Source organism: Helianthus annuus, chromosome 4, assembly GCF_002127325.2.
Source record: "Helianthus annuus cultivar XRQ/B chromosome 4, HanXRQr2.0-SUNRISE, whole genome shotgun sequence".
NCBI classification, from domain to species: Eukaryota; Viridiplantae; Streptophyta; class Magnoliopsida; order Asterales; family Asteraceae; genus Helianthus; species Helianthus annuus.
In genome coordinates this window covers 91,960,565-91,976,880 of record NC_035436.2, presented here as the reverse complement: position 1 = coordinate 91,976,880, position 16,316 = coordinate 91,960,565, and the positions used below count along the sequence as shown (strand labels likewise).

Genomic DNA, 16,316 nt, shown 5'->3' with positions numbered 1-16,316 from the left:
CTTCCTTAATTTTCAATCGATCTGGGTTAGGTATTGGGGTGTTATCGTTCCCTCTAAGTAGGGTTCTAGATTGCAATCCTGGTTTCTAATCTTTTGACGTTGATTTTAGGGTTTCTCTTTTCGTTTCTTGCTTTGCTAGGGTTCTGCCGTTTCGTTTCATTATTGCCGTTGGTTTTGTCTTTTTGCGTTTGTTTTCACGTTGCATGATTAGGTCATCTGCTTCTTTTTTCGTTCGTATGCATGGAGAATACTTATGATAACAGTTTAGAGGATCTAGGGTTTCAGTCCTTCTCTGAAAGAATGCATGGGGATGTCTTTATCAAGTCAAGCAATGCAAACCAGCCGAACCAAAAGGATTCGCGTGATATGTCTTCTTTTTGGGCTAGTCTGGATGCTAAATCGTTAAACATTGATGGATCATCGGTGTTGCCGAGGAGGGTTGTCGGCCAAAAGGAACCTAGAGTGATTAACATAATTGATGAATTGGAGAAGGTATCGGTTCCGGTTCATGAGGCAAGTATTGATGCAGATCGGAATAAAGAGGAGCCTGCCGTTAAGGTCTCATATGCGGATAGGGTAAGGAATGCTGCCGTTGTAAAAAAAGAGGTGAATTTCCGGAAGATGGATTCTGGAGAGACAAAACCTGATGCTGATGTTGTCATCCCTCGTGAGGTAATCCGCAAAGCTCAACAGAAATTTGTCAATGTTTTATATGGTTACTTCTTGGGTAATCGGTTGCCGTTCCCGGTTGTTGAGTACTATGCTAAGAATGTTTGGGCTAAATTTGGTTTTAATAAACTCATGATGAACGGGGATGGTTTCTTTTTCTTTAAGTTTGATACGAAGGAGGGTATGGAAAAAGTGTTGGAAGGTGGTCCTTGGTTGATTAGGAAGGTGCCGTTATTTCTTAACGTTTGGTCCCCGTCCATTAGCCTTAAGAAAGAAGGAATTAAATCTGCTCCGGTTTGGGTGAAGCTCCATAATGTGCCTATTGCAATCTATAATGAGGATGGTTTAAGCTTGCTAGCTTCTAAGATTGGTGAACCAAAACGGTTGGATGGTTATACAGCGGATATGTGTTCGGAAAACTGGGGTCGGAGTAGTTTTGCTAGGGCCTTAATTGAAATCAATGCGGATGCTGATATCAAAGAGTTTATCACTGTGGCTATTCCGAAGCTTGAGGAGGATGGTTATGTTACAGAAAGAATCAAAGTTGAATATGAATGGAAGCCTCAACGGTGTTCGGGTTGTTGTGTTTTTGGTCATAATGATCAGACTTGTGTTAAAAACGTGAACAATAAGAAAGATAAGCAAGTTGTGGTAGATGAGGATGGGTTTGTTACTGACAAAAGGAAAACGGCTAGGCTTGGAACGATGCCGAAGAAGCAAAAACAAAAATTCATATATAGACCAAAGGTAGTTACTATGGGTGCCAGTTCCTCGGGTACAAAGCAGGATAAGCCTAATAAGAATAGTGTGGAGATTAGGAACTCTTTTGAAGCCCTTAAAAACACGGAGGGGGATGCTCGGGTTGTTGACACTGAGAAACAACATGATTCGGGTCAGGCTAATGTTGGTAATAAGAATGGTTCTTTTCAAGAAGAGGAGGTTGTTAACAGGGTTCAAACAGAAATGGCTGATTTTATGTCAAGTAAATCGGTGGGAACACACGCTGAGGGGGCAAGCACTCCCGGTTTAAACGGTTTAAATGGGTAGTATAGCTGCATGGAACATTAGGGGTTTGAATCGTCCCCTGAAACAAAACGAGATTCGGATTTTTATTACTGAAAATCAGCTTAGTGTTTGTGCGGTTTTGGAATCTCATGTCCAAGTGAATAACTTAGATAGAATTTGTAACAAAGTTTTTCGTTCTTGGAATTGGACGTCTAATGGGGGTTTGTGTGCTAGGGGTACTCGTATAATTCTTGGATGGAATGCGGATGATGTGGATTTAATGGTTCTTTCTCAATCGGACCAAGTTATCCACACTCAGCTCAAATTTAAGGCTGACAAGAAAATGTTTCTTTGTTCGTTTGTTTATGCAGAAAACTCTTATCAAGCGAGGCGGGTGCTATGGGATGATCTATTTAAGCATAATAGTTTGGCTCGAGATAAGCCGTGGCTGATTCTTGGTGATTTTAATGTGGCTCTTAGTCTTGATGATTGTTCTTCTGGTTCGTCTAGTCTTACTATTGGCATGAGGGAGTTTGATGATTGTGTCAAACAATTGGAGGTTCTTGATATTCCTTGTCATGGTATGCATTTCACATGGAACCAGAAGCCGAGAGAGGGTATTGGTGTTTTGAAAAAGCTAGATCGGATTATGGGTAATATCCATCTCCTTTCTTTATTTCCGGAGGGCTTTGCTTTTTTTCATCCGCCTCGCATTTCGGATCATACTCCTTGTGTGTTTAAATCGTCTTCGGCTAGTAGTCATAAACCGAGACCTTTTAAATTCCCGAACTTTATTACGTCTAAACCGGAGTTTTTGCAAGCTGTTGATAAGGAATGGTCTAATAGTGTTACGGGTCATGCCATGTATTCGGTGGTCAAGAAAATGAAAAATCTCAAACCAGCTTTTCGCAAGATTCTTCATAACCAGGGTAACCTTCATGTTCGAGTGTCTTCTCTTCGGAAGCAACTGGATGATCTTCAGCTGCAAATTGACACTAACCCGTCGGACTCTTGCCTTCGTGAGTTGCAAGCTTCATGTCTCCGTGATTTTCAAGTTGCGGCTTATGATGAGGAATGCTTTCTTAAGCAGAAAGCTAAGGTTGATTGGCTTAGTGCGGGTGATGCTAATACGTCTTATTTCCATAAGTGTGTGAAGAGCAGGAATGCGAGAAGTAAAATCTCGTGTATTAAAGATGCTCAGGGTAACCAGTTCGAGGGTGATGATGTCCCTGCTGTTTTTGTTAATCATTACACGGATTTTTTGGGTACTCCGGACTACGTTGACCACCTTGATATTGATAACTTGTTTATTAATACTCTCTCTACTAATGCTGCAAATCATATGATTCGTCCGGTGTCTAGAGAGGAAGTTAAAAAGGCTATGTTTAGCATTGGGGAAAACAAAGCTCCGGGCCCGGATGGTTACACGTCAGCTTTTTTTAAACATGCTTGGGAGACGGTGGGTGAGGAAGTTACGAACGCTGTTCTTACCTTCTTTGATAATGGCCAATTGCTTAAACAGATCAATCACACGATCATTGCTTTGGTTCCTAAAAAGGAGGCTCCTAATTCGGTTCTTGACTACAGGCCGATTTCCTGTTGTAACGTGCTCTTCAAATGTATCAGCAAGATCATCACGGATAGACTGAAAGGTAATCTGGATAGCTTGGTTAGCATTAACCAATCGGCTTTCGTTCCTGGTCGTAAGATATTTGATAACATCCTCCTCACGCAAGAACTTATGCACAATTATCATATCAATAGAGGTCCTTCTAGATGTGCTTTGAAAATTGATATTCAGAAGGCATATGATACAGTTAACTGGTCTTTCCTGGAAACTGTCTTAATGAGGTTTGGTTTTCATCGTAAAATGGTAAAGTGGATTATGACATGCGTTTCTACGGTTTCGTATTCTCTTTGCATCAATGGCAACATTCATGGTTTCTTTTATGGGAAGCGGGGCCTTAGACAAGGAGACCCCTTGTCTCCGTATTTGTTTACGCTAGTTATGGAAGTCTTATCGCTTCTCCTTCAGCATGCAGCGAGAACTCATGCATCGTTCAAATTCCATTCTCAATGTGCTAAACAAAGAATTATAAATGTGTCATTCGCGGATGACTTATTTATTTTTGCTCATGGAGATCGGCCCTCTGTTAAAGTTTTAAGGGATGCGTTGGGCTGCTTTACAAAGATTTCGGGTTTGGTTCCTAGTGCGCCGAAGAGTACCATCTTCTTTTGCAATGTTCCCAACCATGTGAAAACGCAAATCCTGGGTTTGATGCCTTTTCAGGAGGGTTCCCTTCCGGTTCGCTACCTTGGAGTTCCGCTTATTTCGACCCGTCTTGCTTATAGGGATTGTAAAATCCTGATTGAGAGAGTTAAGCGTCGAATTGACAATTGGATGTCTAGATCGTTATCGTTTGCAGGTAGGCTTCAACTGATCAATTCGGTTCTGGCATCTATGTACACTTATTGGGCTTCTGTCTTTATGCTTCCGGTTCGTATAGTTAAAGAGCTTGAAAAGTCTATGCGTCGGTTTCTTTGGAATGGTGGCATTCAGGGGAAAGTTCGTTCAAAAGTTGCTTGGTCCAATGTTTGCTTGCCGAAGGAAGAGGGGGGGTTGGGTATCCGCAGTATTAAGGATGTCAATATTGCTTTACTTGCTGGCCATGTATGGAGTATTATTAATCATCGTCCTTCGCTTTGGGTGCAATGGATTCATTCCTACAAATTGAAAGGTACGAACTTCTGGGAGGTGACAAAACGGGGTAGCGCAAGCTGGGGTTGGAGACATATTCTTGCAATTCGTGACCACATCAGACCTTATGTTTGGATGTCTATCTTGAGTGGTCGGCAAACGAATGCTTGGAGTGATAACTGGTGTTCTTGTAGCCCTCTTAGATCCTTTATATCTCCTCGGGCAATAGCCAATGCAGGTTTCAACCTTCGGTCTACTGTTGCGGATATTATTGATGATATCGGACAATGGAAATGGCCTCAAGCTTGGTTCGATCTTTTTCCGGTTCTTATAAACATTCCTTCTCCGCATCCTTTAGTTGATATGGCTGATCGGTGTAGTTGGAAAGATATGGAAGGGAACCTTTGTCATTTTCGGGCTTGGGATGTTTGGAACACTTTGCGGCATAGGGATGATAGGGTTGCTTGGGTTGACTCAATTTGGTTCAGCCAATGCATCCCGCGGCATTCATTTCATATGTGGTTAGTAATGACTAATAAATTAAAGACGCAAGACAGGATGGCTGCGTGGGAAGCGGGTAGTACTACTAATCTGATTCTTATGTGTTGCCCTCTTTGTTACCATGATCGCGATTCTAGAGACCACCTTTTCTTTCAATGCTCCTTTGCCACGAAAGTTTGGGAAGCAGTGAGGAAAAGGGTCAACATGGAGAGTGTTAACAACACATGGTCCTCGGTTAGGCAGTGGATGATTCAAAACGCAAATTCTAGAACTCTAGACCGGATTGTGGGTAAGATCCTTATTGCGGCTACTTCGTACTATGTATGGCAGGAGAGGAATAACTGGTTATTTTCTAGTGTCCAACGATCCCCTGAGATGCTCTCGCATGTTATTATCAGTACGGTTCGTTTGAAGATTATGGGATTCAAGCTTCGGAATGACAGGAAGCATCGTGACCTTTTGGAAACCTGGCAGATCTCGGTGAAGAGTTTGGATTGTGATCCGGGCTAGTGCTTGTCTTTGTTCGGCTAGCATGTTGTTAGGGACTTAGTTTTGTCGGGCTTTGATTCTTTTTTCGGGTTGTATGTTTTGTCGTTTTGGTTGTTTCTTGGATATTCTAGTCTTGGTTTGCCTTGACTAGTAGTGTGTGTCAATGTCGTGGCACACCCTGTTTTATTTGGTTGGTGATTTATAAAATTTACCGGGGTAACCCTTTACCCAAAAACTTCAAACTACTAAGCATATTTTGCCATCAAACAACGATTTCACGACTAATCATTATCATAACACAATAATCAAGATTGAATTCAGTAAATACAGGACCATCATATCAAGAACTAGGGTTTGCAAGAATTACAAGAATCAAGAATTGATATCAATCAAATAATCAACAAACAATCATTAACAATTACCTTGTGTTGATCCTAGAGAAAGAGAGGAATCAAACTTGTGATGTCTTGCCAATGATTTGGTGATGATTGCCAGAGAATTGTTAACTACGTGCTTGGATTTTTGTGTGTGTGGTTTAGTGAAGGATTAGGGTTAAGTATAATTAAATTTTCACTAATTACTCAATACACCCTGAATAATTATATTTTACACAAGCATACCATCTTACAAGCATTTCACAGTTTCGCCACCAAGTTCACATAATTGACAAGTCTGTCACAATTAATCAAACAACCATGCACAATCACACAATACGATTTATTGCATCAAAACGTATACCATTCCATAGCAATCAATTGTGCAAATAATTAACTACACGAACAATGAACGTGCAATAAATGCAAAATAGAAATCTTGGAAATTCGAGTTGTCACAGTTTATCTGTATCGCGGCCTACCAGGCAGGTGTGCGAAGATTAGTAAATTTCAGTTCGCGGCCTTCCAAAGGCAGGTGTGCGAAGTCAGTCATAATATCGCGGCCAACCCTTGGCAGGTGTGCGAAGATCAGTTCAATAAGTGTTACTAGTCTAGTCGTAGTTCTATCAGCGGAGTATGTACAATAGTTCATCAAATCCCATTCCCACCCGGGAACCCCATGCCTTGGCTGTGTGAACTCACCTTGGTTTGCTCGGTATGCTATGTTATGCACTCACAAGTAATCAGGCAAGTCCTATTGTATGCATGTGTAATAAATCAGTTCATGTTCGTATTAATACGCAGGTAATCTATATCGTAAAGCGTTTGACAGTTAACATCATGTATCACATAAGATAGAGTTCTTGGTTAATACGATCAAGGTTCTTCAGTAACACAATCAACAGTGTCATCGTGTTTAACGAGATCAACCTACTTAACAAGGTAACAAGTTTTGGCAGAACTCACACACTTAACACAGTTAACACTTAACGCAGTTAACATATGCAACAGGAATAATGACATAACTGTGACACCCCAGGAAAACCAGTGATCGATGCAACCTATCTAGCTTCCTCAGTGAGTACGTACCAAATTTTGGGACGAAATTTCTTTCAAGTTGGGGATAATGTGACAACTCGAACTTTTGACTTTCATTTTGTATTTAATGCACGTTGACCTTGACCATTGACTTAACTATTTAGTAGTTGACTTGTTTGAATTGCAACCATACGTGTTATAATGAAACATGATACAATTGTGCACTTATGTGATTTATTGTTGTTGTGTATATAACATGGATCGATATAAAACACTTATACTTATGCACCAATCAAACCATCTCGACGAATCAAGCTTGTGATTCGCCAAGGACCACTCAACGAAACAGAAGCACTGTTTCGTCAAACCACTCTTAACGAAACAGCCTGTTTCGCCGAGCCCAGATTCGCCGAAGCCCAGTTAGGGCCCAACACGCTGTTTCGAGTATAATCACGTGAAACGGTTTCAGTTTCACATCTTTGGCAAAACCTAAACCCTAGAACTCTCTCCCTACTTTGTTGACGGCAATCTGGTGTTCCCGAAGCTTCGGACCAATTTAGTTGTTATCTTGTTCTTCGCGGACGTGATTGATTAATTGCGAGAACATACTTAGCATACCGAGCAAACCCAAGGTGAGTTCACACAGCCAAGGCATGGGGTTCCCAGGGTGGGAATGGGATTGAATGAATTATACGTACATACTTAGTTAATGGAACTTAATGATACGAGTCCTCAGGGTGAGGATGGTGAAGGATAAGATACGGCTAGACTAGTATACCTACATGAACAGATCTTCGCACACACGCCAAGGGTTGGCTGCGATAATTATGACTGATCTTCGCACACATGCCTCGGGAAGGCTGTGAACTATACATATTAGAACTTCGCACACATGCCAGGGTGGCCAGCGATACAAATATACATAGTCTAGGATATTTGGGAGTATTAACCCAAATCTTCGCATACATGCCGAAAGGGCCCGCGATGGAAACCAATACTATACATGAGCAATGAACGAACTAATACGATACATGATTAGATGAACGAACGCAATGCTTGCTATACCATTTCTATTACTGAACTTACTTTCTGTGAACTCGCTCAACTAGTTGTTGACTCTCTGCTGCATGCCTTGCAGGACCTTAGGTACATTATGGAGCTTGCACAGGGAGGAGTAGGTCGTTGTGGGCAAAGGATCGTGAATGCTATTTGAACACTTATGATGTTTCATACATTAATATTTATGCTTGGGTTACTTAAATGCTTCCGCTATACTTAACTATATTACATGTTCAATATGATTGGTGGTTAAGATCCTGGTTAGTCACGCCTCCAAGCGGTGGTATTCCGCGTGTGGATTTTGGGGGTGTGACAGATTGGTATCAGAGCCATTGGTTATAGAGAACTTGGTTTTAATATGGGGAAAATGTTTTTATTAAAACCAGACTATAACCAGAACAGTGCTCTCAGCGATCCACAACGACGCTTCGCTCCACGTGCAAGACTCGACATCCTAGGTAATAAGGTTTATGTTTATTGCCTACATGCTAGAACTGCATAGAACTTTGCTCGTAGTATGCTTACATTACTTTGCTCACTACTTGTTATTGCTTGAGAACACTTACGTGCTTACACTCTTCTGTCACCGCACTATTCGCGAACCCTTCTCACTTATGTTGCCTTTGATGTGAAGATCAATGGCCGGACGAATTAACATGACTCAAGCCCAGCTAGAGGCTCTCGTTCAAGCTCAAGTTGCTGCGGCACTTGCAGCTGCTCAAGCAGGTAGTATACCCTGCAGTATAGACACACACTAGGATCTTTAGATCCTACATTAACTCTCGTATTTAACTTTGTCCTATTCGTACACAATAGGTCAACACGCACAGCAGCCTGTCTGCACTTTCAAGAACTTCATGGACTGTCGTCCAAGCTCATTCAGTGGCACCGAGGGGGCAGTGGGACTCCTCCATTGGTTCGAGAAGCTAGAATCTGTGTTCGAAATGTGTGAATGCCCTGAGGCTCGCAGGGTCAAATACGCCACTGGCACGCTAGAAGGAATAGCACTAACTTGGTGGAACGCCCAAGTTCAGATCTTAGGGTTGGCAGCTGCTAACGCCACACCCTGGAACGACTTCAAGGAACTCATTAAGAGGGAATACTGCGCGCGTGATGACATCCACAAGTTGGAGAACGAGCTCTATCACTTGAAAATGACGGGGTCAGAGATTGAAGCCTATACAAAGCGGTCAAATGAACTGGCCATTCTGTGTCCAACTATGGTGGACCCTCCAGTGAAGCGCATTGAGTTGTATCTCAAGGGACTCGCGCCAGAAATCCAGAGCCATGTTACATCGGCAAACCTCGACAACATCCAAGACATCCAGCGTCTTGCCCATCGACTCACAGATCAGGCAGTAGAACAGAACAAGCTGCCCAAACGCGTCAGTGCAACTACTACTCCAGCTGCTACTTCTGCTACACCCAACGACAACAAACGGAAATGGGATGGGGATTCCAGCAGGGGATCAGTATCCGTTCAGTCTCAAGCACAGCAGCACAGGACGAATGACCACCAGAATTCGAGTCAGCAGTCATCTGGCGGTCAGGAGCAGGGTGGATATCGGGGAGTACACCCACTATGTAACAAATGTAACAGGCACCACAGTGGGAGGTGTCGTAAAGAACGTTGTCAGAGATGTCTCAAGATAGGGCACGAAGCCAAAGATTGCAGGAGCTCACGACCTGCAAACCAGAATCAGCAACTTCCACCACCAGCTCCTCAGAACCCACAGCAGCAGCAGCCACAGTGCGGAAACCGGGGATGTTTCCAGTGTGGGGCAGAAGGTCATTACAAACGCGATTGCCCTCAGTTGAACCAGAATCAGAACCACAACAATAACCAGGGCAACGGGAACAACAACAACGGGGGAAACAACAACAACAATGGCAACGAGGCGAGAGGTCGAGCTTTCGTGCTAGGACAAGGAGACGCAATGAACGATATTTGAACGTATAACTTATTTTGGGTTTTCATTTTTTTTATGTTTTCGCTACTTAAACAAAGTTTGGTTTGAACATCAATCGTATTGGGTTTTATGAATTATTTTAACTACTATGCTTTATGTTTGATATGATGAATGGTTTGATATTATTGAACGCACCTGCCGTATTTATGGACCTTATGAACAGGGTGTGCAAACCCTATCTAGACAAGTTTGTAATTATCTTTATCGACGACATCCTGATCTACTCCAAGAGTCAGGAGGAACACGAGCAGCATCTACGCCTTATTTTGGAACTCCTACGGAAGGAACAGCTGTACGCTAAGTTTTCGAAATGTGACTTCTGACTTCGTGAAGTCCACTTTCTTAGGCCATGTGGTGAACGGGGATGGGATTCATGTCGATCCATCCAAGGTAGATTCGATCAGGAACTGGCCTGCACCGCGTACACCAACGGAAATACGCCAATTCTTGGGTTTGGCGGGGTATTACAGGCGATTCATTAAAGACTTTTCGAAGATCGCGCAGCCGCTTACTATGCTGACACAGAAAGGTATCACCTACCGTTGGGGAGATTCCTAAGAGACCGCTTTTCAGTACCTAAAGGATAGGCTTTGCAGCGCACCTATTCTCTCATTGCCAGAGGGCACAGATGACTTCATGGTTTATTGTGACGCATCGATACAGGGACTTGGGTGCGTATTGATGCAACGGGATAAGGTTATTGCTTACGCTTCACGTCAACTCAAGGTTCACGAACGGAATTACACGACGCACGATTTAGAGCTGGGAGCTGTTGTTTTCGCGCTTAAGATATGGCGACACTACCTGTACGGTACCAGGTGCACGATTTACACCGATCACAGGAGTCTCGAGCATATTCTTAAGCAAAAGGATTTGAACATGCGTCAACGGAGATGGGTTGAACTACTGAACGATTACGAATGCGCTATCAAGTACCATCCAGGCAAGGCCAATGTTGTGGCTGACGCCCTCAGTCGGAAAGACACTCTACCTAGACGCGTACGAGCCTTGCAGCTCACTATTCAGTCCAGTCTTCCTGCACAGATACGAACTGCTCAGATAGAAGCTCTAAAGCCCGAAAACGTCAAGGCTGAAGCCTTACGTGGCTCAAGGCAACGAATGGAACTAAAGGAAGACGGCGCCTACTATGTAACGGGGCGTATTTGGGTCCCACTTTTTGGCGGATTACGCGAGCTGGTAATGGATGAAGCTCACAAGTCCCGCTACTCGGTACATCCAGGGTCGGGTAAAATGTACCACGACATCAGAACTACATACTGGTGGCCTAGTATGAAAGCCCACATCGCTACTTACGTTGGCAAGTGTTTGACATGTGCAAAGGTCAAAGTGGAATATCAGAAACCAGCGGGTCTACTTCAGCAGCCTAAGATACCTCAATGGAAATGGGAAGAAATTTCCATGGATTTCGTTACAGGCCTACCTAGATCCCAGCGGGGGAATGATACCATATGGGTGATCGTGGATCGACTTACCAAGTCTGCACACTTCCTAGCTATAAAGGAAACGGATAAGTTCTCCACTCTTGCAGACATCTATCTTAAGGAAGTCGTGTCGAGGCACGGAGTGCCCACCTCCATCATTTCGGATCGGGACGCACGATTCACGTCAGAGCTATGGCAAGCGATGCACAAATCTTTTGGCTCACGATTAGACATGAGCACAGTATATCATCCTCAGACGGATGGGCATTCTGAGCGAACGATCCAAACTCTTGAAAACATGCTTCGGGCATGTGTTATCGATTTCGGCAACGGCTGGGAAAAGCATCTCCCTTTGGTGGAGTTTTCATACAACAACAGTTATCACACCAGCATACAAGCCGCCCCATTCGAGGCATTGTACGGGTGTAAATGCCGGTCACCTCTCTGTTGGGCAGAGGTGGGGGATAGTCAGATTACGGGTCCAGAAATTTTGGTGGACGCCACAGAAAAGATTGCACAGATATGACAACGCATGGCGGCAGCACGCGACCGTCAGAAAGCCTACGCGGACAAGCGCAGAAAGCCATTGGAATTTCAGGTCGGGGACCGGGTTTTACTTAAAGTATCACCCTGGAAGGGTGTGGTTCGTTTTGGCAAACGGGGCAAACTAAATCCACGGTACGTTGGACCGTTCGAAATCATTGAGAAAATCGGCAAAGTGGCCCACAAGTTGAACCTACCAGCTGAACTCGGTGCAGTTCACAATGTCTTTCACGTGTCGAATCTGAAGAAGTGCCTGTCAGATGAGACCCTCATAGTTCCTTTTAAGGAACTCACTATCGACGAGCGGTTGCAGTTCGTCGAGGAGCCAGTTGAAATCACGGACTGGGATGTTAAGGTCCTCAAACACAAGAGAATCCCTCTTGTTTGAGTTCGTTGGAACTCCCGTCGTGGCCCAGAGTACACCTGGGAACGCGAAGACCAGATGACAGAAAAGTATCCCCAGTTATTCGGAACCAATACAACCACTGCTGAGGCTGAAGCTACTACCACGGAATTTCGGGACGAAATTCCAGATCAACGGGGGGAGGATGTGACACCCCAGGAAAACCAGTGATCGATGCAACCTATCTAGCTTCCTCAGTGAGTACGTACCAAATTTCGGGACGAAATTTCTTTCAAGTTGGGGATAATGTGACAACTCGAACTTTTGACTTTCATTTTGTATTTAATGCACGTTGACCTTGACCATTGACTTAACTATTTAGTAGTTGACTTGTTTGAATTGCAACCATACGTGTTATAATGAAACGTGATACAATTGTGCACTTATGTGATTTATTGTTGTTGTGTATATAACATGGATCGATATAAAACACTTATACTTATGCACCAATCAAACCATCTCGACGAATCAAGCTTGTGATTCGCCAAGGACCACTCAACGAAACAGAAGCACTGTTTCGTCAAACCACTCTTAACGAAACAGCCTGTTTCGCCGAGCCCAGATTCGCCGAAGCCCAGTTAGGGCCCAACACGCTGTTTCGAGTATAATCACGTGAAACGGTTTCAGTTTCACATCTTTGGCAAAACCTAAACCCTAGAACTCTCTCCCTACTTTGTTGACGGCAATCTGGTGTTCCCGAAGCTTCGGACCAATTTAGTTGTTATCTTGTTCTTCGCGGACGTGATTGATTAATTGCGAGAACATACTTAGCATACCGAGCAAACCCAAGGTGAGTTCACACAGCCAAGGCATGGGGTTCCCAGGGTGGGAATGGGATTGAATGAATTATACGTACATACTTAGTTAATGGAACTTAATGATACGAGTCCTCAGGGTGAGGATGGTGAAGGATAAGATACGGCTAGACTAGTATACCTACATGAACAGATCTTCGCACACACGCCAAGGGTTGGCTGCGATAATTATGACTGATCTTCGCACACATGCCTCGAGAAGGCTGCGAACTATACATATTAGAACTTCGCACACATGCCAGGGTGGCCAGCGATACAAATATACATAGTCTAGGATATTTGGGAGTATTAACCCAAATCTTCGCATACATGCCGAAAGGGCCCGCGATGGAAACCAATACTATACATGAGCAATGAACGAACTAATACGATACATGATTAGATGAACGAACGCAATGCTTGCTATACCATTTCTATTACTGAACTTACTTTCTGTGAACTCGCTCAACTAGTTGTTGACTCTCTGCTGCATGCCTTGCAGGACCTTAGGTACATTATGGAGCTTGCACAGGGAGGAGCAGGTCGTTGTGGGCAAAGGATCGTGAATGCTATTTGAACACTTATGATGTTTCATACATTAATATTTATGCTTGGGTTACTTAAATGCTTCCGCTATACTTAACTATATTACATGTTCAATATGATTGGTGGTTAAGATCCTGGTTAGTCACGCCTCCAAGCGGTGGTATTCCGCGTGTGGATTTTGGGGGTGTGACAATAACAGTATTAGTTAACTAACGGAGTTAACAAACAATTAGAGTTCACAACTTAACAACTTATCAATGGTTTACATGTTTAACTACGTTACATACTTAACAGGATTTCAAGCATAAGATAACAGAGTTAACTATTTACAGAGCTGCTATCTAACTGTTTTTACTAAGTGAACAAGGTTAGGCATATACACATTAAAACATCGGACAAAGCCTTGTGCTTGTGGCCAAAAACTCGGACAAGCGAACATGGGCCACAATGTCGGTCAAGGGAAAGGGCTTCACAAACTCGGACTCCCCTAGTGTCCTCACAAAAGTCGGACTAGGGGAAAGGGCCATGAACTCGGACTAGAAAGGGGGTGGGGATGTACAAAGGTCGGACAAATGGAAAGGCTCAAACTTCGGACTAAGGGCTCTTCAACAAACTCGGACAAGGGTTTACAAGCCCCAAACCTCGGACCACATATGATATTCATAAAGGTTGGACTCCACCAACCTCGGACAACATAAACAAGCACAACCCGGGTCACAGATCACCCTCTAAAACTCGGACAACCTTGTAAGGTAAAACTTGGTCCCCTTATCATTTAAGAAGTTCGGACTTTATGGTGAATCACAAAAGGTCGGGCTATGTAATGTTGCTAAAGGTCGGACAAGTTTTATATATAAAAGTCGGACAAGTCCTCAAGTATAAAACTCGGACATCATGCCCTCCTCTAAAACTCGGACTCTTGCTTTTGTTTAAAGGTCGGACCTATGAATGCCAATAAAAGTCGGATTATGATGCTACCCTAAAAACTTCGGACCATTCACCAATCCTTCAAAGCTCGGACCTTTGCTTTATTATAAACGTCGGATCATAGATTATCATAAAGCTCAGACATCATGTACAATCAATCGTCAAGCAAAACATAGTTCACATAAACAACAGTTACGTTTTTACGCTTAAAACCCTAATTTCATACACTGTGATCATTGAAACCCAATTGTCAATCACAATTCTACAGTTCTTGTATCTTAACATCAGGCAACAATTACACAATATTCAACATCATTTCACAATCATCAGAATGAATCAACAATTATAGAACTATCATGAGAAAACTAGGGTTTACAAGAATCACAGGAATCAAGGATGGATACAATCAAACAATCAATTAGGGTTTACAAGTATTACAATGATCCATAAACAATTACCTTGTGTTGATTCTAGAGAAAGAGGAATCAAGTGTGATGATTATCTTGTGCCAATGATGATGGTGATGATGATTGCTAGAGAAAGTGAATGTACGTGCTTTGGTTTTTGTGAAAATGATTAGTGAAATGGGATTAGGGTTAAGTATGATTTAGGTTTCACTAATAACTCTTCACACCCTCAATTATTCTATTTTACAAAAGTGCACCATCTCAATCAATTTCACAGTTTCACCACCAAGTTCACATATTTGACAAGTCCATCACAATTAACAAACAACCATGCAAAATCACACAATACACCTCGTTGTATCCAAAACGTTACAGTTTCACAGCAAACTAATTGTGCAAATCAACAACTAAACAATAAATGAACGTGCAATAAATGCGAAGTAGAAATCTTGGAATTTCGAGTTGTCACAGAAAAGGTTTCGGTAGCCATTCCTAATGTAGAGGATGGTGGTTTTCTAAAGAGCTCGATCAACGTTGAGTATGAGTGGACTCCTCCGAGGTGTTCTACATGCAACGTTTTTGGACACACGCTGGAGGATTGCCCAAAGGTTGTGAAGCCAAAGATTAACCAAGAACCGAAAGGTAAGAATAAGTTGGATGAACAGGGCTATCAAGTTATAGGGAAAAAGAATTCGGCGAAACATGTAATCAAAGACAAACCGAAGTTTGCTTATCGGCCTGTGAGGAAGGACCAACATAAAGCTTCTACGTCTAAACTGAAAGCAGACGGTATTCCGCTAAGTAACGCTTTTAGTGCTTTGGAAACACCTAGTAATGATTGTGATGATGATGTGTCGGATCAGGATGAGGTCAGGGAAGTGGTGAATGAAACGACCATGTTTATGCAAAATAAGAAGACTGATGGAGGTTCTTTTTCAGGGGCAAGCACTCCTGCTGTCGAGGTTTCTAATGGATAGTATAGCTAGCTGGAATATAAGGGGGCTGAACCACCCTCTGAAGCAAAAAGAGGTTCGTCATATGATTAAAGAAAATAATTTAAAGGTTTGTGCTATTTTAGAGTCCCATGTTCAAGTTGGTAAGCTGAAAGATGTTTGCAATAAACTTTATAAGGGATGGGATTGGCTGTTGAATGGGAATTTGTGTCAGAAAGGAACGAGAATCATCGTCGGTTGGAACCCAAGGGATGTGGATATTATGCTCTTAGCTTCTACGGATCAAGTAATACATCTTCAAATAGTGTTTAAAGGTCAGAAAAAGGCTATGTTTTGTTCGATGATCTATGTAGCAATGACTACAAGGAAAGAAGAGAGCTCTGGAAGTCGTTGAAGAGGCATAAGTGTTTTATTAATGATAAACCATGGGCTATTATGGGCGATTTCAACGTGACTCTTGAGCTTGGTGATACTCACCTGGGTGTTTCTAGTATCTCG

At 42.9% G+C, this 16,316-nt stretch overlaps 1 protein-coding gene across 1 annotated transcript; it reads left to right on the top strand.

The window, feature by feature from the left end:
• The first annotated feature begins 240 nt into the window (after window positions 1-240).
• LOC110933787 lies at window positions 241-15,842 on the top strand. Its single transcript, XM_022176992.1, has 3 exons — window positions 241-1,651; window positions 1,722-5,378; window positions 15,337-15,842. The coding sequence occupies exons 1-3, from the start codon at window positions 241-243 to the stop codon at window positions 15,840-15,842; spliced, it is 5,574 nt and encodes a 1,857-aa protein (XP_022032684.1).
• Window positions 15,843-16,316: the final 474 nt, after the last annotated feature.

Coding starts and splice junctions, on each gene's coding strand:
- LOC110933787 (XM_022176992.1), top strand. CDS start 241: ATGGAGAATACTTATGATAACAGTTTAGAGGATCTAGGGTTTCAGTCC. Junction 1,652..1,721: donor AATGGCTGATTTTATGTCAA/GTAAATCGGTGG, acceptor TGGGTAGTATAG/CTGCATGGAACATTAGGGGT. Junction 5,379..15,336: donor GAGTTTGGATTGTGATCCGG/GCTAGTGCTTGT, acceptor GAGTTGTCACAG/AAAAGGTTTCGGTAGCCATT.